At 43.0% G+C, this 13,208-nt stretch overlaps 1 protein-coding gene across 1 annotated transcript in view; it reads right to left on the reverse strand.

Annotated features, from left to right (window-relative positions):
- Positions 1–5,965: 5,965 nt before the first annotated feature.
- LOC142302488 (stimulated by retinoic acid gene 6 protein-like) overlaps positions 5,966–13,208 on the reverse strand; it is an 85,583-nt gene continuing 78,340 nt past the window's right edge. Inside the window, exons 14-17 of the mRNA XM_075343561.1 lie at positions 13,056–13,175; positions 12,321–12,484; positions 10,340–10,459; positions 5,966–6,735 (exon numbers count right to left, since the gene is read on the reverse strand). Coding sequence (XP_075199676.1) covers positions 6,497–6,735; positions 10,340–10,459; positions 12,321–12,484; positions 13,056–13,175 — 643 coding nt within the window. The 3' untranslated portion in view covers positions 5,966–6,496. The remainder of the gene's footprint in view (positions 6,736–10,339; positions 10,460–12,320; positions 12,485–13,055; positions 13,176–13,208) is intronic.

Below are 13,208 nucleotides of genomic sequence, written 5' to 3' on the forward strand. Positions count from 1 at the left end.
GGCCTCGCTTCATGAACATGATCTTGTTCAATTCAAGTAAGATGTTAATTCTCATTATCACTGGCACATTTTGATGGTTCCGGAACTAACAAGATTCCTTTTCTCCCCACGTCTTGTTTGCAGACCCGAACCTTCATCCACACGACCCCTGTGACTTTGATCGGTTGCTGAATCGCGTAAGTCACAGAAATCAGGGTCTTCTTTTTTGGCTTAGCCAGAAAAAGACATGTCGATTGAAGTAGGCCTCGGGTATCTTCGTTACTTGTGACCCGGTGTCCACCAAATAGCCATATAAATACCTTCGAATTCATCATGGAGGATGGGAATCCCGCAATCAGATGTTCATTATTGTGAGGAGCGGCCTCCCTTATTGCCTTCCCCGCAACAGTCTGCAATCCTGCAGGGGTTGGTAGTTTAACAGCAGCTCCTGACGGGCTTGGGTGTCATTTGGCAAAGTGCCTCGGGTTCCACATCTACAACACTGGCCCTCTTCTCATTTCCGGGGCACACCCTGGGTCCAGCTCCGGCCTTTATAGGTTAACTGGAAGGGGCTGTAATGTACTGGCCAGACACTGGTTGGGCCAAGGGATGGCACACAATGAACCAGGATAATGAAGTGCCATCATAAAAGGACAGGTCCGACAGGAAAACTGCATGGCTGCACAGGAGACTTCGAAGGAGGGGAGATTTCCCATTTTCTATTCGATCTGGGTCACCTTCTCCTACATACTGGTTAGGAAGGTTGTCAGATCTTGCACCACCTGGACTAGGACCTCTTCTCTGTTCGGATTCCCCCAGGAGGTAGCAGCATGGATGCGCACCACCCCTCTCCTCCTTGCTTCAGGCCACTGCTTCCTCCAGAAATTGCCAAAACGTAAGGGCAAGGTCCGCCTGGAACCGCTCTGACAGGACTGGCCTTCATAGTGTTTTGTAGATTCCCAGTATCAACTGTTCCCAGAGTATCTGGTCGGTGGAGCCCATGTCACTGATCCCATCTTTCTTTTTCCCACACCTCCGCTTGCACCTCATGCAATGCTGTCATATACTAGGAGGCACCCTCTTCCTCCTGCTGCAACCTAGAGAAGAATTTGGCCCGGAGGTGTCCCACACTAGCGGTCTCACTGTATATATCCTCCAGGAACCCCACTAACTCCTTCAGAGTACTGTGCGTAGGCTCCGGTTGTAGGCTGACGTTTGTGCGAGCCCCCCCTCTCCAAGGTAGTTAAGGCGATATCCACTTCTAGGTCTGTTGTGATGTTCAGGGTGCCCTGCAGCCAGGGCACAGTCGAACAGGGGCATATTATATCCATAAAATTTGGGTAGCACATTGAATAAGGTGACCATCGGAAGGGTCCTTGCAGGGGTTCCACAGTTGCCTACAGCACCTCCACTAACATTAGCTTCAGCATTAGTAATAATATTCCTGCCGTTGCTGTCCAGTATTAAATTACAGTACGTAAGACAAGATTGCAGAAACAAGAGTAAGCTTTATTAACAGGCAGGTAATAAGCGTTTATGCAAGTGAACAAGAGTGGATGAGTAATTATGGTGGACGAGGTCAAACAGGTCCAATTTTATTCCTGGGGCATTAATGCTTCTGAATTATCTAGGCAGAGTGCCTGCCATAAGGTTGTATGTTAGATGTACCAGATAAATAGAAGCTCTTTTCAGTATCACAGATAGATTTAGACTGGGCTGATATCCGATGCGTGTTTCGGGGACATGTACGGCCCACTTCCTCAAACACCGTACAGGTAACTGCTCCTACGGACATGGTCAATTTCACTGTACCCCAAACGCACTTTGGTGTGGCCTCAGCTGGCTGTTATACTGCCGAGTGCGGGGTCTTTGAGACCGCACCAGCAGCATCGCCAAGGACATCAAGCCACATTGCGTAAGCACCTGAATTACATCTACCTACCTTGATTTGATGCAGAATTTCTTTGTTTTTAAGCTGAATAACCGGTTTTAAGACTAGTTTTCATATCTATGAAATACCGCTGTGGCTCTATCTAATTACTGAGACTAACAATCCCTAGAAAGGTTATATCTTATTGTAGGTAGCCACCGACCGGGGCAACTTCCAGACTGAATAGTAAACAAGAACTTTATTGAATCCTACCATATTTAATTTAACAGTTATTATGAATTTATCAACCTTATGACTTTTAATTATTTTTTATGAATGTTGCCCTTTCTGTTTATACACTCTGATGCACCTTAGGATCCTATATGCATACTGGTGAAACTCAATGCTGACATTATTACTAGTACTATTAATCAAAACGAGTGTGATATTTGTTGTTGAATTTTAGTGATGTATTTTTAGTGCTGATATTAATTTCTAACACTCTTTGGTCAAAATAATGTAAATTACTTACTTTAATAGTGCAAATTTTAAGTTATTTATTTATGAGATAATATTTTCAGTATCTTCTTTTATTGCCATAATAAAATTTAGGGAAGAAATTCTCTTCAAATGAATTACTATAAATATTTAAAGAATAAAAAGAAAATGTTTTTATTGGTGAAGACATGGACACTTTTCATATATGGGCCTCAAATTCATACATGTATTTATATTTCACACTTTCCAATTTATTAACCGATTCCCTCTCCAATCAAGAATAGAGAATACATCAAAGATGACAAGTAGTTAAGAATTAAAAATACAACTGTATAAAAAAAATCTAGAAAAACAATTTTTTATGGAATATATCTTATTAAAAAGAAAAAACACAAACACACTAATTTAACCTTCATATACCGTGTTTTTAAAAAAAATAAGACCTCCCCCAAAAATAATCCCTAGCAGGGATTTTCAGAATTTTCGGAGTAAGGCCTAAATATAAGCCCTCCCCCAAAAATAAGCCCTAATCTCAGATCAATAATGAAGTGTCCATGCAGCTAAAAAAGTTAAAATACTGCAGGACATTTAATTATGGACAGCGGACACCTCACAATCACACTCACCAGATGCCGAGCGGGAGGACCTGCAGTGATCGCACCCTCGCACACATCAGATGTCACACACAATCATCAGATCGCACACCCACACACACCACATCCAGCGATACCGATTTTTTTTCAGGCTGGCAAAATCCTGAGACGCAGTGTGGTGGAATGCAAGGACCTTTGGTTGCGGATGGAATGCTTACAGGACCTGCGATGGGTATCTTCCTCCCATCTTTCCTTAAGGCCGGAGGCATTCTGTACCGCCGGATGTGGAGAGTGACTTGTGAGTGTGTGTGTGTGTGTGTGTGTGTGTGTGCGATCTGATCGGTGAGTGTGTGTGTGATCTGATGTATGTGTATGTGTGTGTGATCTGATGTATGTGAGTGTATCAGCTAGAAGAAGGGGAGGACAGCGTGCAGCATACCTGCTGGGAGGGCCCGTCAGAGTTCACAAGAGGACCTGGGAGCCATGCAGATGTCCGGGCCCTGATAAGTATGAGTGTCCTGTGAAGGGGGAGGGGTCTGCTTTTTTGGGAGGGTAAACTTACCCCCAACCATGTTTCTCCAAGAATGAGACCTTCTCAAAAAATAAGCCCTAGTGCTTTTTTTTGGGGAGGAGGGGGGGGGCAAAAAAAAAGTATAAGACAGTTTCTTATTTTTGTAAAAACACGGTATTTGCTATGCTTATAAGTGTCAACATATATCATAAATACTGTATATCCATTTATTGAAGGTCAGCTACCAACAGTATAAACAAGTAAGGAAAAAAGGCAAGAATAGTATTTTCTTTAACTTGTTCCCCCAAAATGTTAATAACAAAAATAAATAAGGGTACATATGGTCCCCCAAAAAGTGGTTGTAGAAACTAAGGGGTACTTTGCATGCTGCGACATCGCAGGCCGATGCTGCGATGCCGAGAGCGATAGTACCCGCCCCCGTCGCTGCAGCGATTTCCTTGTGATAGCTGCCGTAGCGAACATTATCGCTACGGCAGCTTCACATTGACTCACCTGTCCTGCGACCGTCGCTCTGCCCGGCGACCCGCCTCCTTGTTAAGGGGGCGGGTCGTGCGGCGTCATAGCGACGTCACACGCCAGGCGGCCAATCGGAGCGGAGGGGCGGAGATGAGTGGGATGTAAACATCCCGCCCATCTCCTTCCTTCCGCATATCCTACGGAAGCTGCAGTGACGCCGGTAGGAGATGTTCCTCGCTCCTGCGGCTTCACACACAGCGATGTGTGCTGCCGCTGGAGCGAGGAACAACATCGGACTGTCACGTCAGCGTAATCATGGATTACGCCGACGCTGCACCGATGATACGATTACGACGCTTTTGCGCTCGTTAATCGTATTATCTAGGCTTTACACACTACGATGTCGCATGCGATGCCGGAAGTGCGTCATTTTCAATTTGACCCCACCGACATCGCACCTGCGATGTCGTAGTGTGCAAAGCCCGCCTAAGACTTTATTTTGAAAAATAATACCTAAGGACTGATGTTTTAAAATTGGCCCAATCCATTGTAACCGATGTAAGTCATAATTTTTTACTATGCATTAAGGCCGCTTTACATGCAACGACGTATCTAACGATATGTCGTCAGGGTCACGGAATTCGTGATGCACATCTGGCCTCGTCGTTGCGTGTGAAACCTACGAACGACCACTAACAATCAGAAATACCAAATCGCTTAACGTTGACATGTCGTTCATTGTCCAAATATCGCTCATGCTGGACGCAGGTTGTTCATCGTTCCTGAGGCAGCACATATCGCTACGTGTGACACCCAGGGAACGACGAACAACAGCGTTCCTGCGTCCTCCGGCAACAAGGTGGGAGTGACGTGAATGCGGCTGCTCTCCGCCCCTCTGCTTCTATTGGTGGCCCACTGATTGACGTCGCTGTAACGCCGAAAGAACCGCCCCCTTAAAAAAGAGGTTGTTCGCCGGCCACAGTGACGTCGCTAGGAAGGTAAGTCCATTTGACGCGTCCTAGCGATATTGTTCGCCACGGGCAGCGATTTGCCCGTGACGCACAAACGACGGGGGCGGGTGCGATCGCTAGCGATGTCGCAGCATGTAAAGTAGCCTTTAGACAAAGCCGGAAGGGTGAAACCCTGGGTCAAGCGAAATATATAAGGTGTGCAGTTTTATGTATTTTTAAATGATCTTTACGCTCAGATTTATGTAAGTAAAACATATTGGACCTAATAATTTAATCTTTAGAGCTCTTTCAGACGTCTGTGATCATCAGACCAATCTGGAATTGCAATGCATTGACTGGCTGAGCATCACCTAACTGAGCGTGACAGCCTCATAGAAATATATGAAGCTGTCACGCTGGAGTCGGTAGACGCACAGCCAGTCAATGCATTGAAATCCGAGATTAGACTCATGATCATGGACGTTTGAAAGAGTCCTTAGTGTTTCACACTTTGGTTTGATGTCTGTTTGTCCAATATAAGTTGTACCAGAGGATTATTACCCCGGATGTTCTACATTGTGGAGGAACGGACATCAATCTACTGTATGGTGGTTTAAGTGGAGACATCTCTATCTAATGAGACACTTGATGTTTTGATAACACCTGACTCTGGTCCTGAGTGAATACTGAAACTTGTATTATCTTGTGTTATAAACTGATAATGACTGAGTAGAACCACCATTACTCTGAAGTACAGTAATACCTTAACTTAAGACTGCACCAACCTATGAATTTTTCAATATACTAGCTGTAGCTCTGTCTCTTTTTTGCTTCATGATGTGAATAGAGATGTGAGTTACGAGCAGCTTCTACTTACCCTCCCTATATACCAGGATGGGGGATCATATATACCAGGAGGGGGGGCCATGTACTAGGATAGGAGGGTCGTGTACCAGGATGGGAGGGCCATGTACAAGGATGGGGGATCATATATACCAGGATGGAGCCATGTACCAGGATGGAGGATCATATGTACCAGGATGGAGGATCATATGTAACAGGATGGGGGGCCATGTTCCAGGATGGGGGATCATATATACCAAGATGGGGGTCATGTTCCAGGATGAGGATCATATATACCAGAATGGGAGCCATATACCAGGATGTTGGATAACAAGTAGGGTCTGGAATGGATTAATAGCATTTCAATTAATTTTAATGGGGAAATTTAATTTGACATAAGATAAAATTGAGTTAAGAGCTCGGTCACAGCACGAATTGTACTTGTAAATCAAGGTTTTATTATATTTAAATAAACTCTTTTCTCTCTTTTCTTTCAATCTTCTCCTGCTCTACAACATGATGCTTCAAAATCGAGCAGAATTTACAATGTGACAGGTTCCATTTGGGTAATAAAGAAGGGGCTAATTTTTATCATTATAGGTTATTGCCTACAGTATTCATATTTGTCATTATGATGACATTTTCTTTTGCAGAACCATTATCTACTAATGTGTACTTTGTGTTTTAGTGTGTTTTACAATGGTCTTATAACTGGCACTTTGGGGCTCTTTATACCATTATCATCAATCTTGTGTAAAACAGCTTAAAGAAGAGACTAAAGCTCAGAAGAGTCTATAGAGATTTCTATATCTTTTTCCATAACAATACAATTTCTATCTAGAGAAGGTAAAACATTAATCAGTAATCCATGCAAAACATCCTTATTTAAAGGGTAAGATGATAAATGGCAGGCTCTTGATTTCCTGTATAGCATCAGTGTGGGGTTCTTAATCAAAGTATATGCTAAATGCCATTTTATCCTTCTTTGCTTGTCCCTGCAGTCCTGGAGCACATCTGAAAGGTAAATTATATATATAGTTTACTAATCTTATTAACTTCTATGTTGAAAACAAAAAGCATACAAGTTTCTAATCTTAAGGCTGCATTCTCACGATGACAATTTCAAGAGTGTTTGATGTTTCAGATTTTCTGCACCTACTTGCTAAATTAGGTTACTTGCATTTTTTTCATAGCACTTTTTTTTCATGTTTTTGATACTTTGTCTCATGTGGCTATGTCATGTTTTTTTTTTTAAAAAAAGCTGCTGAAGGTGGAGTTGCCAATGCGATGTTGGCTTCTCATGGCATTGCTTTCATGCGTCACCATAGCAAGTACTCCGATGCTAGCTGCCGTTCTCTGTACCAGCTACAGATGAGGACACTGAGTGCTGTGGGAGTAGGGGAAGGTGAGTAGATTTTTTTTAATGTGTTAAAGAATAGTGGCGGAAGGGGGATATGTATGCCAGGATGGGCACAAAATGGGGGACACATATACCAGGATGGGGACACATATACCAGGATTGGGACATATATACCTAGAAGGGGTCCAGGATGGGGGACATTAGTACAGGATGGTGACATTACTACATATTGGGGGATGGAAACACATATGTTTTTATAGGATTTAGAAAGTTACAAAAGCCCATACATTTCACCAATATGCAGGAGGGGAGAGTAGATTGGGGCCCATTGGACTCTAGTTATGCAACTGGGAAGTGTAGCTACATTGTAAGCTGGTAATACACTATACATGTTAACACCTCAATCACACCACAGTATGTGAACTTTATTTATCATCTAATATTTTTAAGATTGGCATTAAAGAAAGAGAACTGTATGAACGTTTCCATAATATCATTTTCTAGAGGGTGGCCTACAAAAAGCAGACCCCTGTGTACTTTGAGTGTTTTTTACAGGATAATTCTAATCAACCCTAAGTCATCAAAACTGTCTTACAATAAAACCGCCATTGTTGCCCAAAGCAACTGATCAGAGCTCAGCGTTCATTTTATCAGCACAGTTTAGGAAATTAATGAAGCCCTTCGTATCCTTCCCTGCCAGGGGATTTGTATCCTTGTGGAGCAAATTAGTGTTGCGTGTATCCCACATGATATATACAGTGTGTCCACCCATATCCTGTCCACTGCCATTAACTTGAGAACGGCAGCAGCTATAGGCATAGAAGTGGTGTCTAGGTATAGTAAAGTAGCCATGAGTTAACGCAATGAAACCACCTATAGTGCCACCTGGTGGAAAACAACGGAGTTAGCATTTTTACTTCGAAAATGGAACAAGATAGAGAAAAAAAGTGAATTACAAAGTTGTAGGGCATCAGCAATTCAATACGAATCGGCACCTTGCATACAGAAATGCTATGATTAGAACGTGTAAAACTCACAAGGGTGCGGACGTGAAGCGATACCTCATGGAGACCTTTCTACAAGTCATTGGGTATGGTGGCTGCGTGGAGTGGCCTCAATGCTCACCTGACCTGACCCCATTGGACTTCTTTCTGTGAGGTCACATCAAACAGCAGGTGTATGCGACCCCTCCACCAACATTGCAGGACCTACGACGGCGTATTACAGATGCTTGTGCAAACGTGTCACCTACCATATTGCACAACATGCAGCAAGATACAAAAAACATGAGACTGGAAGGCACTCACCAGTTTTTTCTTGCAGAAAAAATCTTACTTATTCCTCACAAAAGGACCAACATCCTAGGAAGGAGGGAGACACGGACCACACACAGACAGCTGTTTCGCACCAGCAGCCGGCGCTTTGACAAGTCTCCCGTTTTTTCTTCTGCTCATTATATGCTTACTCTATGAAGTTGCACCGCCAGCTGCAGATCCATACTTAGGAGTGAAAAGTCTACTCACTGTGACAGGTGAATGAGGCGTGTTAATTGCTAGCTGGAAGTAGTGCTCGGCTTTTTCCTTCTATCTTGAATGATGCAGCAAGATACAGTATGCTGTCCAGAGTCCATATGTGCATTGCAGCTGATGGTGGCCACTTTGAGCATCAAAGTTAAATGAGCGCCATATGTGTGACCAGCATTCAATGTTTTTGGGGGGTCATGGGATTCATATCATAGCATTTCTGTATGTAAAGTGTCGATTTGTATTGAATTGATGATGCCCTACAACTTTGTAATTCACTTTTTTTCTCTATCTCGTTCCGTTTTCGAGATAAAAATGCTAACTCCAATGTTTTCCACCAGGTGGCGCTATAGTTGGTTTCATTACGTAGCACATGGCTACTTTACTATACCTAGACACCACTTCTATGCCTATAGCTGCTGACGTTCTCAAGTTAATGGCCGTGGACAGGATATGGATGGACACACTGTATAGTAGAGTTTATGAAATGAATGCCCAGACAGTGCCAATCTGAAACATCAAATTGAAATTCTTATGCAGAATAAAAACATGTAGTATTTAAAAAAAAAGCTCCTGAACAACTTTATCCACTATATCCAACTTCTCCTTTATTGGGTAAATATGTCATTCTTCCATTATCTTGTACAAAACCATGCTAGGCAAATAGGTGAGATACTGTAATATGATTAAAAAAATGTTGGCCCCGATTCATCAAGAGTGATGTTCTTCACATCAGTCTAGACAGAGCAGGTGGAGTGCGAGGTGTAGGTCTCTTTATGAATCAGGCAAGGGGCAAACTGGCATGTGCCTCCATGCACTACTCACCACAAGTCATACTCCAGTCAGGAACTAGAGTAAGATCTATTGTGTAAGGTACGCCACCGAATTAGACGAGCAGAAGTTGACACGCCTGTTCCACCTTTTGCCCGTTACAGCTCCGCATACTTTGCCAGAACTGGGCAAAAATGTTGTGAAAATGTCAAAAGTTGCAACTTTTTGGCAGCCTCATGGTACACTTTTTTTTTTTTTACTTTTCAACGTATTTTATTACCGTTTTCTGGTGTTAAAACTTTGATGAATCAGGGTCTATGGGGTCTAATGGTATCAGTCATTGTATTATAACTATTAACGCTGAGCTCTAGTAAATGTAGGGTTTTTAAAGGGAGTGTGTCAGCAGGATTACACCCCAAACTATTTATATGCAAGTGTAGCTCTTACAAAAACAATACCAGCAATACTTTTACATGTCCAGTATGTGATTGATATTGCATATCAATTAAAATTCTGATTTCTCAGTAACTGAAGAATGGACTGGACACGTAAATGTATTCCTGGTCTTGTCTTTGAAAGAGCTACATGAGCATATAAATAGTTTGGGATGTGAAATCCTGCTGACAGACTCCCTTTAAGGGCCACTAAATCCAATTATATATTTAAGTAAGTAGCATAACATCTTACAACACTTTTTATAAATGTTTTCCTCCACTATATGCAACATCAACCAAACTAATCAAATCAACCCCTTTAAAGGCTATCATGCTAATTAGCAAGGTCTATATGTCCTATATGGGATATATTTCATATATGTTCTCCAGTTAATCGAAAACTGCAAAACAAAGTTTCCCAGAGGGCTTTCATTTACATTTCTATAGTGAGGCTTCTTTATCTACCCAACAGAAGGAGCTCCCATGGGTAATGAATTAGTGATACTATTGAAGCAAAACTAGCAAACTACCTGGACCTGTGTGGAGTTTTCTTGACTTGGCATCTTGTGTGAGAAGGTGACAGAATGACAGAACGATGGGGTGAGTATGATAAAGGTCTACTTGAAGCATGCCAGTCCAAGTATTATACCCTAAAAAGTAACAGAGAATATAAAGTACTACAAATAACAAAAGTAAAACACATGTATACATACTAGGTTTTTTTCTGTTTGTTTTTTTACAACCTTCAGCTCGATCTCAAGCCATGGTGATTTGATGAACGCTCTGTAGGAAGATCAATCTTGTGAAAGCCTAAATAGGTCCACTAGGATCCTACTATACTGTTCTACTATAGGGTCATATCGTACATATTGTAAATATCATGGTCAAGAGAACAAGTGAGGAATTTGGGTAGTTTTTTTATGTCAATGCTATCTAAAAGGCCTGATTCACAAGTCTGCATTTCCGAGCACATGTACTAACTGCAATTTCAAGACAAGCTGCTGGTCTCCTGATTAATCAGCCTCTTATACACCTATGTGGCTGTTCGTTTTGGATCAGTAGAGCTGCATTCAGTCTGAAAATCAAGGTCCATGAAAGATAGACATGTGAAGCTGACTAGAGATAACCAAACCCGTAGAAGTTCGGTTCGGTGGGTGCAGGTGAACCAAACCTCCATGGGTTCAGACTTAACCTGAACCCTAGTGAAAGTCACTGATTGGCAGTTCGGGTCTCTGCTCACATACAGACATAAGCAGAACACTTCCGGGAATTGGTGGGCTGGGTTTTTCCATTATTTTTTTGTTTGGTTCACACTACATCCGATCATGCTGTTGCTACCCACAGTGTGAGCCGCTCAATCACTGAAAGCTGCTTGCACCGGGCTGCATACCGAGTGTACCCAAGCACAGCAATGGTAGCATGACTGGTTTGCATACGTAAAGCACCCAAACTCGAAATCTGTTTGTTTGTTTTTTTGGTAAAGTCGGTGTTGGACCTGAAAGCTAAACATCGGGTTCGCTCATCTCTAAAGCTGACCTCACTCTTAGGCGGGCTTTGCACACTACGACATCGCAGGTGCGATGTCGGTGGGGTCAAATTGAAAATGACGCACTTCCGGCATCGCATGCGACATCGTAGTGTGTAAAGCCTAGATGATACGATTAACGAGCGCAAAAGCGTCGTAATTGTATCATCGGTGCAGCGTCGGCGTAATCCATGATTACGCTGACACGACAGTCCGATGTTGTTCCTCGCTCCTGCGGCAGCACACATCGCTGTGTGTGAAGCCGCAGGAGCGAGGAACATCTCCTACCGGCGTCACTGCGGTTTCCGTAGGATATGCGGAAGGAAGGAGATGGGCGGGATGTTTACATCCCACTCATCTCCGCCCCTCCGCTCCGATTGGCCACCTGGCGTGTGACGTCGCTATGACGCCGCACGACCCGCCCCCTTAACAAGGAGGCGGGTCGCCGGCCAGAGCGATGGTCGCAGGACAGGTGAGTCCATGTGAAGCTGCCGTAGCGATAATGTTCGCTACGGCAGCTATCACAAGGAAATCGCTGCTGCGACGGGGGCGGGTACTATCGCGCTCGGCATCGCAGCATCGGCCTGCGATGTCGCAGCGTGCAAAGTACCCCTTAGGCTAGGTTCACATGAATGTGTAAAAAAAGTGGTCCAAATTTCAACCAGAAAAGCGAGACAATTTTTTTTTCTCACTTGTCATGTGTGCGCAATCTGTTTTATTACTCAGCAGCCCTTAATAACTTACAGGACCATTTCAGCTTCCAATGTTACAGAATTGTAATGTATCTGTAATAATCGGATGCCATACTGTAACATCCGTTTTTTCTCATGGAATGGGTGAGTCTCATGCCATTTCTGGAGGAAAATCGAACATGCTGATATGTTTTTTCCACACACAGATTCTGTCATCACTGCCCCATTGAATAACATTGGTCCGAGAGAGCACTCAACCCAAAAACATGGTCACTTGCACGAGGCCTTACTCACCCATGTCAGTACCTTCATGCCCTTTTGGGAACAGTGGTTTATCAATCCTTGCAAGCATCCAGCTCCCCAAAAGGACATTAAATAAGACTCTGATCACACATGCACCAAAGCCAAGGATAGCCGAGTAGAACATGAAAAAATAGCTGAAATTCTGAAATCCTCTCCTAAGAAGAAAACCAGGAATAAACAAATTATGAGTTTATACAATAATAATATTGTTAATTCGAGACATGATTTGCTTTCCTTTCTGTGTCCATTAGAATAAAAAGAAATTCTAAACCCAAGTTATTAATGGGTCTTCTGAATAGGAGGGCACTGCTCCTCTGACTCCCAGCTTCCTGGGGTGGGCTCTGGCTTGATTGACAGTATCGAACAGTGGCAGTGTCTCATGTTGGCCTGAACTATGCACTATCAAGCACACTCAGCTTTGCTTCTGTACAGGGGCATACCGAGAAATTGTTACTACAGCTACGGACTCCAGTATGGTGCTAGGAAATGTACACCACTAAAGTGGCATAAGTTTTGATAAATTAGATAGGATCGAATAGCAGTGCCTCTTGCCATGCATACTTTGCCCATTTTGGCAGAGCTGGCCTGGACTGGAATAAAAATGGCACAAGTTGCAAATTTTTTTGCATAACTTTGAGTTGCTACAACATTTGAAGTTGTCAACATGAATCGGAGCCATTGAATGAAGTAATAGCATAAACCGAATACATCTAATAAAAGGAATACCTGTTATTGATGGCCAATGGCTTGTTCTTATCGTTTGGTGAGATTTTGTCTTGGAGAAATAGGAATTGTGCTGCCAAGATCTGAGCGACAATCACCGCAATCATGATCACTATTCCCAGCCTACAATACATAAAGCAACTATAAACGCCAATT

The sequence above is a fragment of the Anomaloglossus baeobatrachus genome, chromosome 4 (genome assembly GCF_048569485.1).
Source record: "Anomaloglossus baeobatrachus isolate aAnoBae1 chromosome 4, aAnoBae1.hap1, whole genome shotgun sequence".
Lineage (NCBI taxonomy): Eukaryota > Metazoa > Chordata > Amphibia > Anura > Aromobatidae > Anomaloglossus > Anomaloglossus baeobatrachus.